At 37.2% G+C, this 17,777-nt stretch overlaps 1 protein-coding gene and 1 long non-coding RNA gene across 2 annotated transcripts; one reads left to right on the top strand and one right to left on the bottom strand.

Moving 5' to 3' along the window:
• Positions 1-9,420: 9,420 nt before the first annotated feature.
• LOC134657958 (protein SYS1 homolog) lies at positions 9,421-12,829 on the bottom strand. Its single transcript, XM_063513562.1, has 3 exons — positions 12,499-12,829; positions 11,533-11,654; positions 9,421-9,609 (listed from the first exon to the last, which is right to left on the bottom strand). Exons 1-3 carry the CDS (start codon positions 12,676-12,678, stop codon positions 9,423-9,425), a joined length of 489 nt encoding a protein of 162 aa, XP_063369632.1. The 5' UTR covers positions 12,679-12,829; the 3' UTR covers positions 9,421-9,422.
• Positions 12,830-14,447: 1,618 nt separating this feature from the next.
• On the top strand, positions 14,448-17,042 carry LOC134657983 (uncharacterized). The gene is made up of 4 exons (XR_010097662.1): positions 14,448-14,515; positions 15,897-15,953; positions 16,531-16,593; positions 16,968-17,042. It is a non-coding gene; the product is annotated as an uncharacterized LOC134657983 (long non-coding RNA).
• The last annotated feature ends 735 nt before the right edge of the window (positions 17,043-17,777 follow it).

The raw sequence follows: 17,777 nt of genomic DNA, 5'->3' as shown, positions 1-17,777 counted from the left end.
CAAAATGAACACTAGCGTGATCTCGGCAGTCAAAGTGTTAAGAAATAAAAGTATTAATTGATAGTTACCAAATCATATCATACAAATTTATATTTTTAATAGATGTTTGTTTTTTAACAGTATGCGAGTCTGTCTACCTCGGAACAAGTATTGAACCTCGTTTTAAAAGACAAAAATTATATTTGCGCTTGTTATATTATTTTTAATTGTTACATATTTTACATCGACATAATAATAGGTATTTTAATAAAATACAGCATTAAACGCCGTTACCATGGTTACCAGTACAGTTTGACACTGGGTTAACGTTAACGGGTTAACCCCGGGTTAGTGGGATGGTAGTTTTCACCAAAAATACACCACGTCAGTGGCAAACAAACATACAGGCTTAGAATAAATTTAAAAGTGGAAAAATACTGTCTTGGGTGAGACTTGAACTCGCGGCCTTTGGATTGGAGTTCAAGTCTCACCCAAGACAGTAATTTTTCCACTTTTAAATTTAATCTAAGCTTAATAGCATCGTTCGCAGACGTTTTTGCTTGTTAAAATTAAAACATGTTGGGTATGCAGTCACCGTGCGTAGCCATCACGCCACGGGTGTTAGTATTATCCCTACATTTATTTTAATTGATACCAAAATAATTCTTTAAATGTTTAATAACATTTTAAATGTTACTATTTAATTGTTGGCCTATGTAATATTAAAATGTCAATATCAGATTAATTCATCGAATAAAAGCTTATGTGAGATTTAGTTTAAGTTATAAGAGATTTAGTTATTTACAGCACAATATATTTTATACAAAGATAACTACATAATAATAATACATACCTAACTACAATAGTACATTACGAATTACGATATACAAGTGCGAAAAGTAGGAACGACGGAGTGTTTTAAATCGACACGAGTTGTGAATTACCTTTTCGCACGTGTATTGTACAACGTTTTACAGTATATAATTATGGCCCTTTAAATTGTTGCCATAGGCACGTATTGCCCTTAATCCCGCCCTAGGGCGGTAAAGTAGCACCATATGTACTGTAATAGTAGTTTACAGTACATATGGGGCTACTTTTCCGCACTAGTGCGTAAAATAGCACTTTTCGTGCGTATGTCGAAACTTTAAAGTGCCATATGTACTGTAAAACGTTGTTCGATACACGTGCGAATAGGTAATTCGCAACTCGTGTCGATTTAAAACACTCCCTTCGGTCGTGTTTTAATTTATCGCCACTCGTTTCGAATTTCCTCTTTTTCGCACTTGTATCGAAAATAACTATTTCGCACGTGTATTGTACAACGTTTTAGAGTACATATGGCCCTTTAAATTGTTGCCATAGGCACGTATTGTCCTTAATCCCGCCCTAGGGCGGTAAAGTAGCACCATATGTACTGTAATAGTTATTTTCGATACAAGTGCGAAAAAGAGGAAATTCGAAACGAGTGGCGATAAATTAAAACACGACCGAAGGGAGTGTTTTAAATCGACACGAGTTGCGAATTACCTATTCGCACGTGTATCGAACAAAGTTTTACAGTACATATGGCACTTTAAAGTTTCGACATACGCACGAAAAGTGCTATTTTACGCACTAGTGCGGAAAAGTAGCCCCATATGTACTGTAAAATATATTTTGGTTTTAGTATAAGAAAAGTAAAGTTAAAAACCGCCTAAGTCATACCATCTGTTGTGTAAGGAAAATAATAATACAAAAATGCTCTGGGGGCCTAGTCAAGATGACTATGTATGACAAAAACGCTAATTGAAACTTAAATAATGTATGAAAAAATTGTTACGTGACTTCGTACCGTATATCAACACGATACTTAATTTTGGAAGCGCTGGTGGCCTAGCGGTAAGAGCGTGCGACTTGCAATCCGGAGATCGCGGGTTCGAACCCCGGCTCGTACCAATGAGTTTTTCGGAACTTATGTACGAAATATCATTTGATATTTACCAGTCGCTTTTCGGTGAAGGAAAACATCGTGAGGAAACCGGACTAATCCCAATACGGGTCTAGTTTACCCTCTGGGTTGGAAGGTCAGATGGCAGTCGCTTTCGTAAAACTAGTGCCCACGCCAATTAGTGGGATTAGTTGCCAAGCGGACCCCAGGCTCCCATGAGCCGTGGCAAAATGCCGGGACAACGCGAGGAAGATGATGACTTAATTTTGGAACAAAGTTATGCGGATGGGGGCTATAGTTCGTTTTTTTAGCATTAGAAAGAAGGTAAGCGATCTTGACATGTCTTTTAATTGAATAACGCTTTTTAAAAATCAGTAACTTATACTTCTGAAAGCAGAAGAATATAAATGATCGTATTAGATTCATAATTGTTACATATTTGCAGTGACTTATTTTTAAAACATGTTTTTCCACAAGACACATCAAGATTGTTTACCTTTTTTCTAATGCTAAAAAAACGAACTATAGGCGAAAAAAAGTGTAAGCTTTTGCCGTCACAATCCATACTACTGCGAATGTAATGAGACTAATGAGAGTGGAGATGAGGATGCGGACACGGACACGGACATAAATAAATAATAAATAAATAAATAAATAAATATTATAGGACATTATTACACAAATTGACTAAGCCCCACGGTAAGCTCAAGAAAGCTTGTGTTGTGGGTACTCAGACAACGATATATATAATATACAAATACTTAAATACATAGAAAACAACCATGACTCAGGAACAAATATCTGTGCTCATCGCACAAATAAATGCCCTTACCGGGATTCGAACCCAGGACCGCGGCTTCACAGGCAGGGTCACTACCCACTAGGCCAGACCGGTCGTCAAAACATGGACATGGACATGGACACGGACAACGGACACTAGCACGGACATGGACATGTACATCATGAACTCGTTACTTACCAGTCTTTCTTTACTTCGTTCCAACCAAGTGTTCCACGACACTTCACGTTTATTGATGTATGATGGTCAATTGGTCATCTTGGCTAAGCCCCCTGGTATCCTCTATTATAGCTTATCGAAATTCCACTGTATTTTAATATGTCTGTAAATCTACGTTCAAGTTAGCACGAAAATACGGTATCATCTTGGGTCGTCCCATTCGTTTTTCGTCAAGTTCTTAAATTAGTCCTATTCTGCTTTCGTCACCCATTCTACATTCGTCACAATCGTCAGTGGCTTTCAATGTAGAATGAGTGACGAAAGCAGAATAGGACTAATTTAAGAACTTGACGAAAAACGAATGGGACAATCCAAGATGATACCGAAAATACGAGATTATACTGTTAAGATATGTACAGTACATCAGATACATCGGAGCGGCCAAGGTGTTCACAATATCTGAACACGCACTCTAACGCCTTGACAATAGAGGCGTGCTCAGATATTTGTGAGCGCCTTGGACGCTCCGATATATCTGATGGCGACTGTGCAATGCACTGTGCACTAAGTATTAGTATAATTCTATGTGTATGTGAACTATAAAGCCTGCGCCACACTTAGTCGTTGAATTACACGCGAACCAATGAAAAGGCGATGAAGTCCGTCCAAGATAACTCTGCACCGATTTGAATAGAATAGAACAAAGTGAGGTCATGTCCTTATAAACGTCATAATTGGGTCTCTGTTGTTTCCCAAAAAGTTTTGTCATAATGTATTGTTTGCCCGCATTTTTGTTAGTCATAATTCATTTGGTTCAGAAACGCGTCACTTTTCAGGATTGCCTTAAAACAAACCTAACCTATCTACAGGATAACCTTACGATAATCCTGAAAAGTTAACGGTTTCAGTTTTATGACAAATGATAATATGAAAAACTTTATTGGAAAATGACATTATGACTTAAAACTTTATTGGAAACAAAGGGACCGGGTTCCGTCATAATACCATACAAATTTGACATTAATGATGATTGATGAGATGACATTGCCACACTCTGACATTGCAAATGCCGACGGAATTTGGTGGTGTATTCGCTTCGCGTCGTGATTTAAGCACTGAATGTGGAAAGGCCTTAATTATATGCTTTACAGTGCCTTCCAAAGCTTATAAATGTATTTAGTTTCATTCATCGTGATGTGTATTGTATATATGTGACGTTCTTTAGAAAAAGGGTTATTCCGTATAAAAATGCACCTCGGCAACAACAGCCATGAGGTTCGTTTTTGTGAGGAATGACACATTAGAAATAAACAGTATGTAGCGTCTGTTGTTTACCCATAATTTTAGTAATAAGTAAAGTATGAAAAAAATCTAGATCACTCATAATTTCTTTGGTACTGTGTACCTGCTAATCATGGAAGTTTTGTCATAAGGCCATAACGTAAAAAATACGAAATCTTATGAATTAAATTCAATCCCTTAATCTTTTTATAGTACTAAAATAAATCCAACAAGTTTTATTTGTTCAAATTTTTTGTAACTTTACGAGACCGTTTACGAGCAAGTATCTATATTTCCCGTGGTTTGTACAAATTGTACAAGGAGTAAAAGACGATATTACTCCCTTATTAGGTATAAATATGGTGATTTTGTTGTAATATCTAGGTCATTGAACAACTGCCACTTTAAAAAAGCAGTTTTTGAATACGTTTTATGTGACGTCACTAAAAAAAGGTTAAGGGACGAAACTCGAGAACAAACCTTATACATATCTAGTGCTTAAGCCTTATTCCTTGAGCAATAAGATTGCTTATGCTTTGCATGTTAGAAAAATATCTTTTACGGTCAATTGTGTCATTCCGTATAGAAGGGACCTTTGTTTATTATAACGGAGCCAGTTTCAGCTGGTATAATTAAATTAATGTAATATCATTTATTTTCAGGCAACTAAGGTCCATACGAATCTGTAATAGGTACCTTAAAATCTTGTATTTATAATTTTCAAGTATGTAGGTATTTACGAATAACTACCCCATTCTCTCTCTTTCTCTCTTTCTGTTTCGCTCTGTTTTTGCCACAATAAATAAAAACACAGATAATAAAAACTTTTCCATTATGCAATGCTAGTAGGCTAGTACTCAAAACCTGCCGATAATTCGAGGTCTGTTTTGTTTAACTTACTCTATTTTTGTCTATAAAACAATTAAAAAGATTCATTACTCAATTATCGATATAGATCTTCCCTATCCCTGCCTGCTATTTAATTTAGCCCGCTAAAATACTATGTCTGGTAATAACCTAATCACACAACACACACACATGTTGTTATTGAAGATCTAAATCGTTTTTGTCAGAGAATACATAACTCTGCGAGGTCCCTTTTTGTAAGGAGCGACACAATTTAAGTGTCCAACTGTGAGAATGTATTCATATGTAGTCGCCATCAAATATATCGAAGCGGCCAAGGTGTTCACAAATACCTGAACACGCCTCTATTGCCAAGGCGTTAGAGCGCGTGTAAATATATTTTTGAGCACCTCGGCCGTTCCGATATATCTGATGGCGACTATACAATTGTATGTATCATAGTGAGAAGAGATTTGTACTTTCTATAGGGCTTTAGGTTGTTATGTGATTTCTCTTTACACTGTGCAAATGCTATAATTAACTGTATAATTATTATTGAATGTTGTGACTATGTTACATATGTATTGTAGGACGCACAAGACCATTATATATCTCAAAGGTCTAACTAGGCAATGCAACATTAAATTTTATTCCAATAATACTATTAATACAAGTGTCCCAAAATTACGCTGGCAATTTTTTTAACCGACTCATAAAAAAATCTGTTTGACTTGTATGTTTGTCCGCGATTATCTCGCGTTTGGCTGAATCGATTTTGATGCGGATTTCAGAAAAGTATTTGTCACACTCTGGAGATGGTTTTTAAAGAGTATTTTTCGTACTACTAACTATATCTTTTACAAATTGTCATTCAAAAAAAAACATGTTACGGAAATAAAACGTATATTATCATCAAAATAATTTCCCATAGCTTTGATACACAAACTTGCGTACGTTTCTTGAAATTATCAACAATATGCCGGAACAAAAATATTTGTTAGTGTATTTTTGGGCCACCTTGTAATAGCCAGCCTAAAACATTAATTTGTTGTATTTTTGACCGAAAAATGAGGTTGTGAATGTGACTTCGTCATGCCTAGTCTGTCGTGTTATTTTGTATAAAATATAATTTAAAAAATTCAATATTGAAATCTATAATCAAATCAATATTATGTGTTTGATATACTCTTTTTTGTTTGATGTATTATTCCTTATTTATTAATATATTGTCGCATTATTAAATTATTAAGAAATGTCACGAAATTATAATTAACTCAAAGCATTATAAACGTGTCTCTTTCACTCTCAAGCCAATTTAAATTGGCTAGAAAGGAACAACTAGTCTGCTTCTTGCTCATGTGTAGTTCAGTGTGAAAAGGTACCTTAGGGCGATCGGCGCTTACGTTGTGAATTTACATTTGTATGTATTAAATAAGGGCACCAACACCGATACTAATGCACTAACCGCCAGAGTTCCCTTTTTACACGGAAAGACGCATATTATTTTTAATTATTTAATAGTATTGTGTGATCTTGTGATATGAAGTGTTATGTTGATACTGAGCTGTATTAATTTCTGTTGTAAATTAAGTTGAATAAAATAATTGTGGACTTATTTTTTTTTTCTTTCTGTATAGGTAAAAAGAGACTACGGTGTGCTCTGAGCACCGAAGTTCGGAAATTGCGGGCATCTTTCTCTGTCACTCTAATTACGCCTTAATTGTAGGAAAAGAGAAAGATGCCCGCAATTTGTGAACTTCTGTGTTCGCGGTAGGCCATCTGGCCTTTAAGCATCAAGTGTAATAAAGGTATAATAAATAAACAGTATGAGAAGTAATGGATTATAAAAAATACAAATATGCTAATTAAAATATTATATTATTTACACCACTTCATTTCTACCACAGTTCAAAAGCTTGTGCTTTTGATCATCATAACTGAATTTTAATTGAAAAATAATGATTAACAAATTAAATTATTATTTACTTAATCAATCCTATAAACTTCACTTGTTAAAGTTATTACTGTTAGCCTCCTAGAAACAGTACAAAATATTATTTATCTATTATTAGAAATGGAAAATAACACAATAGTTATTTACAGTACATATGTGGCTACTTTCCGCACTAGTGTGTAAAATAGCACTTTTCGTGCGTATTTCGAAACTTTAAAGTGCCATATGTACTGTAAAACGTTGTTCGATACACGTGCGAATAGGTAATTCGCAACTCGTGTCGATTTAAAACACTCCCTTCGGTCGTGTTTTAATTTATCGCCACTCGTATCGAATTTCCTCTTTTTCGCACTTGTATAGAAAATAACTATTACAGTACATATGGGGCTACTTTTCCGCACTAGTGCGTAAAATAGCACTTTTCGTGCGTATGTCGAAACTTTAAAGTGCAATATGTACTGTAAAACGTTGTTCGATACACGTGCGAATAGGTAATTCGCAACTCGTGTCGATTTAAAACACTCCCTTCGGTCGTGTTTTAATTTATCGCCACTCGTTTCGAATTTCCTCTTTTTCGCACTTGTATCGAAAATAACTATTTCTTTACCTACCTAGAGCAAAGAATAATATATTGTGGTAGATGTGTAAAGTTATACAACAAAACAATCATATCCAGTAATAACAATTTGATCAATATTTTGCGGACATACATTTTTACAAACTTTATTTACAAATTATCGAAGCTTTCATTTCAAGAATTATTCATATTTTACAAAGCTAATATTTTGTCACATCGGTCGCAAACATGCATACAACACCTGCTAGGAAGCGGTTACCGAAGTCTATGGATCCTAAAATGATAGCTATAGTACAGAATTGGTAAAAAAACCCGGCCAGGTGCGAGTCGGACTCGCGCACGGAGAGTTCCGCATCATCAACAAAAAATAGAGCAAAACAAGCAAAAAAACGGTCACCCATCCAAGTACTGACCCCGCCCGACGTTGCTTAACTTCGGTCAAAAATCACGTTTGTTGTATGGGAGCCCCACTTAAATCTTTATTTTATTCTGTTTTTAGTATTTGTTGTTATAGCGGCAACAGAAATACATCATCTGTGAAAATTTTAACTGTCTAGCTATCACGGTTCGTGAGATACAGCCTGGTGACAGACGGACGGACGGATGGAGGGACAGCGGAGTCTTAGTAATAGGGTCCCGTTTTTACCCTTTGGGTACGGAACCCTAAAAAGCGACTTTAATTTTAACTGGCATATCTGTAATTTTAGCATATAAAACACTTTCATGGGTGTCACACTAGCATTGCCCGTTAACAGATTCAGTGCCGAAAACCCGACTATCTGGTATTTTATGATTTCGTTCCCAGGCCGGACTTTATATGACGAAATTTTTGTGGCCTGGCGCGGATGTCTTGTTTGGCTGGGTGGCAATGCATGTGTTAACTCACATTTATAGACGGGTCTATCGCGAAGTGTCGGACTATTGACAATAATTAACATTATGTGTAGTGGGTGGTTTGAAAATGTGATGTCTACCCCAAACTTTTTCATACACTTTTCGTCGGGTAGTTGCACAAATCTCTGTTTTGACATTTTGCTGGGACATCAGTTAGCCGCGACCACGACCAGTGAAACCTGTGTCGAAACGTCGGTAAATAAAGGTAATTATATAAATTTCGCGATAGACCCGTCTATAAATCTGAGTTAATATGTGTTCAAAACGCGAAAGTTTTAAATATTATAATCAGGGATGTTGCGGATGCCGATTTTTTGACATCCGCGGATGCGGATGCGGATTTTTAAAGGCTCACATCCGCGGATGCGGATGTCAAGATAGATACATAAAAAACGTCAAATATTACATTTTAGTAATTTTTATTTCACAAAACCGGCCAAGTGCGAGTCGGACTCGCGTTCCAAGGGTTCCGTACATTAAGTCCGACTCACGCTTGACTGCTAATTTCTAATAGGTTTATTGGCTAATGACTAAATTACCTAGCAGTCTAGCACTTACGTCGATGCTAAGACGTTCCTGTACCGACCTGTTCACCATCCGCATCCGCATTAAATCCGCATCGATTTTATGCGGATGCGGATGCGGATGTTGAAAATAATGCGGAAGTTCCGCGGTTGCGGATATTCGCAACATCCCTGATTATAATGAATGTGTTATTAATCCCATAACATTTGTATTAAACTCATAACAACTTCCCAACCACTGACAATCCAACCTCTAGACTGAGCTTAGGCCAATTCTTTCATGAAACCGATGCTGCCAAAAATACGGGGGTGCGGAGGGACGAGGTGAGCGAATCCCGTGCCGTGATCGGTCCGTTCAAAGACACGGACCAATCACGGCACGGGATTGACTCGAAGATGGAGTAACGCTACCGTATGTGTGGCAGAGGGGGTAGCGCGACTATGCTATGTCTAGAGGTTGGATTGTCTGTGTTCCCAACTCATAAGTCCACCTTAGCGCCCATGCTGAGCGGTATGGCCTGGAGCTCTGTCCGGAGACACAGAAACTCCCCGGTCACGCAGGTGACGGCCGCGCAGACTACATTCAGGATCCACCAGGAGAATGTCACCGGGAAGGCTCCGTTGTAGCACCAGCAGATAAACAGGTGGATGAAGTGGTATGTGCAGCTGTGGCATAAAAAAAAAAATTAGTAAGTTGGGCACAGAATGCCATCCTTCGTGTGATTGCCAGTGCACCCTGGTTCACTCGAAACGATGAAGTACACGACTATCTCAATATTCTAGGGCTAGATCAGAGACAATAAGCCCCCACGCAAACTGGTGATGGTGCTCAGTGGAACACCACCCTAAATAATAATTAAAAAAAAAAAACATAAACCATCTGATTATGGCTAGAACAGCCGATTGCAGATTAGACTTTAAAGATATCTCAATATGCCCACCATAAAGGAAGAGATCAAAAGATTCAGTAAAAATTACATTGAGCGCCTGGAAAGGCATCCTAATCCACTGGCATCAAAATTACTGGACAAGACAGAAACAGTAAAAAGATTTAAAAGGAAGCACATTGTGCCATAGGAAAGCAGTGGTTAAGAGAGACGATGGTCTCCAAAACCCAAATTGTTTAATAACTATATACAGCAAAACTGATTATAGTCGTTACCGACTGATGGCAGTTCAAACCAGAACAAAAAAAAAAAAAAAAAAAAATTAAGTTGGGCGGGTCACGTCTGCCGCATGCATCCAGATAGGTGGGCTAGTATAGCCACCAAGTGGATACCGCAAAAGAAGCGCGGACGTTGCAGGCCCAGACAGTGATGGCGGGAGGACTTAGACGCTTTCATCAGTAACTGGCCGGAAATAGCACAGTTCAATCAAGGGGAGAGGTCTTTGCATAGCAGTGGCCACTAAAACTGGCTATTAAAAAAAAAACCGGCCAAGTGCGAGTCGGACTCGCGCACGGAGGGTTCCGCACCAACAACAAAAAATAGAGCAAAACAAGCAAAAAAACCGGCCAAGTGCGAGTCGGACTCGCGCACGGAGGGTTCCGCACCATCAACAAAAAATAGAGCAAAACAAGCAAAAAAACGGTCACCCATCCAAGTACTGACCCCGCACGACGTTGCTTAACTTCGGTCAAAAATCACGTTTGTTGTATGGGAGCCCCGCTTAAATCTTTATTTTATTCTGTTTTTAGTATTTGTTGTTATAGCTGCAACAGAAATACATCATCTGTGAAAATTTCAACTGTCTAGCTATCACGGTTCGTGAGATACAGCCTGGTGACAGACGGACGGACGGACGGACGGACGGACGGACGGACAGCGGAGTCTTAGTAATAGGGTCCCGTTTTTACCCTTTGGGTACGGAACCCTAAAAACGGTCACCCATCCAAGTACTGACCCCGCCCGACGTTGCTTAACTTCGGTCAAAAATCACGTTTGTTGTATGGGAGCCCCACTTAAATCTTTATTTTATTGTTTTTAGTATTTGTTGTTATACTTAGCGGCAACAGAAATACATCATCTGTGAAAATTTCAACTGTCTAGCTATCACGGTTCGTGAGATACAGCCTGGTGACAGACGGACGGACGGACGGACGGACGGACAGCGGAGTCTTAGTAATAGGGTCCCGTTTTTACCCTTTGGGTACGGAACCCTAAAAAGTAAGTTGCATTGGGCAGTTGAAAACTGGGTAATTCCAGGCGTGGCTCACTCGCGTCGCTACAAGTACCTACAAGTACATGCGGCCCACACCAATTTTGGTGTCAAGCCATAGTAGTTGCCGCGCACCGCTACCTGCTTGCGCTTGCGCCACCTAGCGGTCATATCTGTTGTAATAAACGCGTTTTGTTAGAGAGTGAACCTTCTGTACCTAGTACTATTATTTATTCTGTCGTAATACTGAAAATTATTAATATATATTAAACCAAAAGCATATATCTGCTCCCTGGGCGTGCTAGACTAACCCCCCCACATGCCTTTAAGTATAGGCGCCAGTCGTCGAGTTTTAGAAGGGTTTGCTTGTAAATCTTACTCATTCTTCATTGCGTTTGAGATAAAAATGTATGATAAATGTTAGAACATTACCTGAAGTCTAGGCACAGCTTAGTCCTCCCGACGAGGAGCCACAGTGCAATCGCACCAAATATGGCATTTATTACAAACGCTATGATCACCGAGCGGCCCTCGCTGTCTCGGACATGCAGCTCCTGAAAGAAAGAGCAACTTATGGTGGTCACAACCCTCAGATATGAGAATTTGATGTTGAATAACCTCTTGGGGTTCAATGTCCCAAATTCAATTTCAATACTAGTACAAATTAACTCCAATGACATTTAAATCTTAATGAAATGGAACAGAGTTGCTTTTGTTTTGGTTCGATTTGAAAATGAAACAAATTCAACTCTATTTTCTAATACATTTGATTCAAATTTGATTGTGTAATTTTCCCTGTAAAACTTGAGGATAAGAAGATTAGGAGTCTAGCCATGGGGTTTAACTTATTCCTTACATATCTAATTCTAAACAATTTTTTTTTATAAGAATAAGTTTATAAGTAGCTCAGGAAATAAAAATAAAGGTAAGTGCACCGTTTTTTATTAATGCTTGTTTTGTTCTTTTGCATCTGGGTGTATTACTACAATGTTCTGCCGCCAGAGTGCATCATAAACCATAGAGTAACTTATACATACTGTGCCTTAAATTGTTTTTGACAAGGTTTTACAGACCATAAAATATGACATTGATGCATCAAGGCGGTTTGTTTACAAAGGGCCTACCGGGTAACGCGAAATTCGAAACTCAGCTATCTGCCTCTTTATCGCTCGAATATGCAAGAGTAATAGAGAGGCTAAATATCAAAATTACGACCCTAGTAGTAGTAGACACTCAGATTGTGATGTACATAAACAGAGATAATCATACTATCTTTGTCTTACACTAGTACTAGCACCCAAAAGAAACGGATGAGTATATAGTTTTTTTGTTCTTATTTATATTTACTGACAAATTGGTTTGACCAATTATAATGTATAAGCTGCAGTGACGACTCACATGATATTCGAAGATATGATCCAAAGTCCTCGTCGATCCAGTCAGATCCTGCATGATAGCCATGAGCAGGCTCAGGGTCAGGTACAGCACGGACTGAATGGCCACTATCTGCGACACGATGAGGCACGGGTCCCATTGCGTATAGCGGAAAGAACCAGTTAACTTCTTCATTCTCGACATTTAACTATAAAATTTATCGATAACACAAGCATTCACATGACGTGGTAACTTTACTACGGTTTGAGGAGCTTAGTTTTATGTGAAGAATATTCGTATACATAAGGATTTTTAAAGAAAAATACTGAGATACGAAATTTAGTTCGCAGATGTGCAATATAATATTTGTAAATGTCATTATTTTGTCATTAATGCATGATGTTCTTTTAATTTCGTTATTTGCCTGTAAAAGTAAAAATTTAAATATGGTAATATAGTCTTTACTTCGTTGTAATAAGAGACATATGGTTTAAAGATTCCCATTTCCCATGATTCAAAAGCGATAAAAGTCTCTACACTACAAGATCGCAAAGCTACGCGTCAAATGTCAAAATTGTCAGCGCGTTTTGTGACTGCAAATCTCATTTGTTTTACTGTAAACTAGAAATTAATATATTTTTTCAGTTTATATCTTAATATCCAGTATGCATGAATATAAAAAATTTCATATTTTTGAATTTTACCTATTAATAAATGAGTTACTTATTAAGGAAGTAATCATACGAGTAGCAAAACGAAATTCACGAAATTGTCAAGTCGGTGAAGTCGGGCAAGGCGACAAGCGTCAAATGTCAATTATTATTTCATGGTTAGCCAAAACTCGACATCACAATAGAGAAACAAGAAAATAAATACAAATTTATAACACTCTTTCAATTATTAGTTGTGTTATTGTTGAGCCAGTTGACGGCCCTGTGTCGTAATGGACGTGATGCATGCGTGTCGCTGCTGCCTGCAGAGTCCTCCAGACAAAGATCTGACGACGCCGTACACACATCACGGCAAAACAGAGATTTATTACGACATGATTAAGGAATGCTTCGATATACGTGTAAATGTAGCATATTTATTTATATTAGACATTTATGTGTATTTGTTTTACTGAAATTAAGAAAAAAGTTCATTGTTTTTTTTTCTAACAAAATGTTCTTGTTCGCCATTTAGAACCAGTCACTAACATTCAGTTTTAATGATTATTGTTTGTTTAATCGTCTAGCTTTGGTAAAGTGATTTGAGATACAAGATTTTCCTAGTTCATGTAGAAGACATAACAAAAGTATATATTAGTAGCCTAATATAAATGTATGGCAATGTTTTTCTAAATAAAGATTACTACCGAATATGCAGCTGGTACTGGGTGGCTCGGGTTCGTGCGGCATCTGCTCTATGTGCGTGGGCCGCCTGCGAGACGCGAGAGCCTTCAAGCTGCAAGTGCAGCGCAGCCAGGCGGAGCTGCAGGCAATGCTACATAAAGGTTAGCTGCTAATAGCAAAAAATAAACAAACCAATTTACCTATTAAAACATGGTGCTATCAAAGTTTTTGTAAATTTTTTTGATTTCAGTTCACTGAAACCACACCACACCACATCCACATCCACATTGACCACAATCAACTCAATGATAACTTAAGGTCAATGTGGATAATTCTGTCATAGGGACTATTCCGTCTACAAGCATATATTTCCTTGATTTTCAATCACAGGAAAACAACCCATCTGCTTTTGATTGCTGAAACTAAAAGCAATTGCTGCTTTTTTGATGAAATTATCAATTCTGTTCATTGTTCGAGGAAATCGCTAGTGGACGAAATAGGCTCTATGACGGAATTAACCATAATAATAATTTTAGCTTGTCTATTTAAGCAGGAATTTTCTGCATGAAGCAGCTCAGATCCATTGAGAAAAAGCAGCATAAGCAGTCTTAGGTTAAAATTAATTAGATATTAACTTTCAGCGGAGCCCACGATCAAGTCTGAACTAACTGAAGATGGCGCCGGTGACTCTGTGTATAATTTGTTACGTAAGCTTTATCTTTACTTATTCATTCTTTGCGCATGCTTAAAACTAAACTACAACTTTTTGTTTTTCTGCCTCATAGGCAAGGCCAGACCAGTCGCAAAATCAAGATAACTGCATGGTAATTAATTATGCCTCCTTGAAATAGTTATTTGTTTTACAAATGGGCAAAGTTGTTGTTTAACCGCTTGTGATAATATTGATACCTGAGCAAGCGCAAGATTCCAAAAATGGAATCTTGAGTGTTGCAAGGGGTACAAAGCGGGAGGAAAATTTGCTCCCGAGTGAAACAAAACAATTTTCATCACACCAACCCAAGGAAAATACATTAACTGTAAGATATCAAACAAAATCAAACCAAATCATATCCAAATGAATGTTATTAAATATTTATCATTCAAAATCATCATATGAAAATCAATTCTACCAGCAAACATAGAAAACGACTCAAAATTTGCATTTCCTTACTTTGCCTCACATGTGAATAAAATCAAACTTTGCTATCAGTTTTTGAACAATCAAGAGAGCCGTTACCAGTTGGTGTGGTGAAAAATTAATAATTTTTATCTAAGATTTTTAACTTTAGCTGGGCAACCAAATCTTGTCAGTAAAAAGCGGCCAAGTGCGAGTCGGACTCGCCCATGAAGGGTTCCGTATTTAGGCGATTTATGACGTATAAAAAAAAACTACTTACTAGATCTCGTTCAAACCAATTTTCGGTGGAAGTTTACATGGTAATGTACATCATATATTTTTTTTAGTTTTATCATTCTCTTATTTTAGAAGTTACAGGGGGGGGGACACACATTTTACCACTTTGGAAGTGTCTCTCGCGCAAACTATTCAGTTTAGAAAAAAATGATATTAGAAACCTCAATATCATTTTTGAAGACCTATCCATAGATACCCCACACGTATGGGTTTGATGAAAAAAAATTTTTTGAGTTTCAGTTCGAAGTATGGGGAACCCCAAAAATTTATTGTTTTTTTTCTATTTTTGTGTGAAAATCTTAATGCGGTTCACAGAATACATCTACTTATCAAGTTTCAACAGTATAGTTCTTATAGTTTCGGAGAAAAGTGGCTGTGACATACGGACGGACAGACAGACGGACAGACAGACAGACAGACATGACGAATCTATAAGGGTTCCGTTTTTTGCCATTTGGCTACGGAACCCTAAAAAGGCGCGAAATTCAAATTTTCTATGGGACGATATCCCTTCGCGCCTACATTTTTCAAATTTGTCGCCTTTTTCTACTGTCAAGATCTGGTTGACCAAGTATAAGTTTTTATGCTATGGAACAGCAACATTCTTGTGTATTTTTTATTTATTTATTTATTCTTTATTATTCAGTAAAATTATAGAGTTACTTTGGTTACAGATGTGGAACTCATAGAAAAGTCAGAGACGATTGAAGAACAAATGGGGGAAATATTGAGTGAGTTTGTTTTAAACTGAGTTTTTTTAATAGATTGTTCAAAGTTCAAGATATACTTTATTCATGTAGGCCTAGCAACAAGCACTTATGAATCGTAACATATATATTATCTTAAGCTAATTATAAGAGCAATTTATTGATGTTATTATTCCATAATAATATTAGATTATTATACAAATCAAATTTGACACAAAATTAAGAATTTCACAAAAGGCGATCCTTAGGCGATCAAACATAAAAAAAAATTGTAATAAAAAAATACTAGTCTAGAATGTTTCTAGAATAAAATCTAAACTTGGTCAAGCAGATCTTGTCAGTAGAAAAAGGCGGCAAATTTGAAAAATGTAGGCGCGAAGGGGTATCGTCCCATAGAAAATTTGAATTTCGCGCCTTTTTCTACTGACAAGATTTTTGGTTGACCATCTATAAATGTCAAATAAAAAAAAAATAAAAAAAGAAGTACATACATCGGAATATCAATTTCCTCATCATTGCAGTGGTAACGAATTTTAAACAGAATTTAAACTGTGTTTAGACACGTTTCGAGGGTTAGTTTATTTGGATATTTTTACTTCAGATGAAGATCCACTAGTGAAACCGATGGCGTCAGATACGGATGAAGACTCCTGGACGTTGGCAGGTAATGTTTATAGTAGAGGTCCACCGGATATGCGGTTACTATCCGTTATCCGGTCTATCCGGTCCTCATTTTATAGTCCTGAATTGTCAAACCGAAATAAATACCTATCACGATTTAATTTAATAAAAAAATATATTTTAATATTTCCAACTAGGGAACAAATCAAATTATTTAATCGGTCTAGTGGTAAGGACGTTAGCCGCGTACGCTGAAGACGCGGGTTCGATTCTCGCCTCGGCCACCGGTGGACTTGGTCACTTTTTCTTTACTGTATGATATCTATTTCAGTTTATTATTTTAATATTGATTTATCAAAATTAATTTGTTTCTAATACTCCTAAATTGTTCACTAATCTTGTGTCTTATTCATATAGTCACTCCACCGGCGGAGCGCGCAGCACGCGCCAAGGACCAACTCTCGAGAATCACACTACACCACGAAAAAAAGCATAAAAAAGAAAGTAAAAAACCCCACAGCAACAAAACCTTCGCTAAACAATCGAACTGTAAAGAAAACAAACTATATGTTTGCGAAACGTGTGGCAAACAAGCCAAGGCGAGATATCTTTTAGTCAGGCATATCAAAACTCATATGACCCGAGAGGGCTATCCGTGTAAAACTTGCGATAAATCCTTGTTGTCATACTCGGATCTGAAGCGTCATGAACTCATACACATAGGGGAGAAACGATACACCTGCGAAGAATGCAACTTGAAATTTTCACAAAAAGGCAACTTGGACAGGCATAGACGAATTCATACCGGGGAGAGGCCGTTCGTTTGTGACGAATGTCACAAGCAATTTGCCAGCAAGAGCAACTTGGACAGACATAAAAAGCTACACACGGGGGACAAACCATACAAGTGCGAAAAGTGTCCAAAGCGTTTTACGCAAAAAGGTAATCTGCGAATACATAAATGCAGTAGTTAAAAAAATGTAAAATAAATCAGTGACATAGACCAGTACACGCTTTACAGCAGTTCCAGTTTTTTATTTTAATATTAACTATCCCTTAAACTCTAAAATTAGGCAAAGGCACATTAGGCTGCCGACTGTACCATCCTATTCTCGAAGTTCTTTAGGGCACTTTATTCCCACTTATTTCGTTATGGATAAAGCTATAATCCTGAATTTTTGTGACCAAGAGGGTACAGTAATACAAGTACCTAAGGAAGATTTTCAA

This window comes from Cydia amplana, chromosome 21, assembly GCF_948474715.1.
Source record: "Cydia amplana chromosome 21, ilCydAmpl1.1, whole genome shotgun sequence".
Lineage (NCBI taxonomy): Eukaryota > Metazoa > Arthropoda > Insecta > Lepidoptera > Tortricidae > Cydia > Cydia amplana.
The sequence above is the reverse complement of the archived record's forward strand: the minus strand, read 5'-3'. Positions and strand labels throughout refer to the sequence as shown.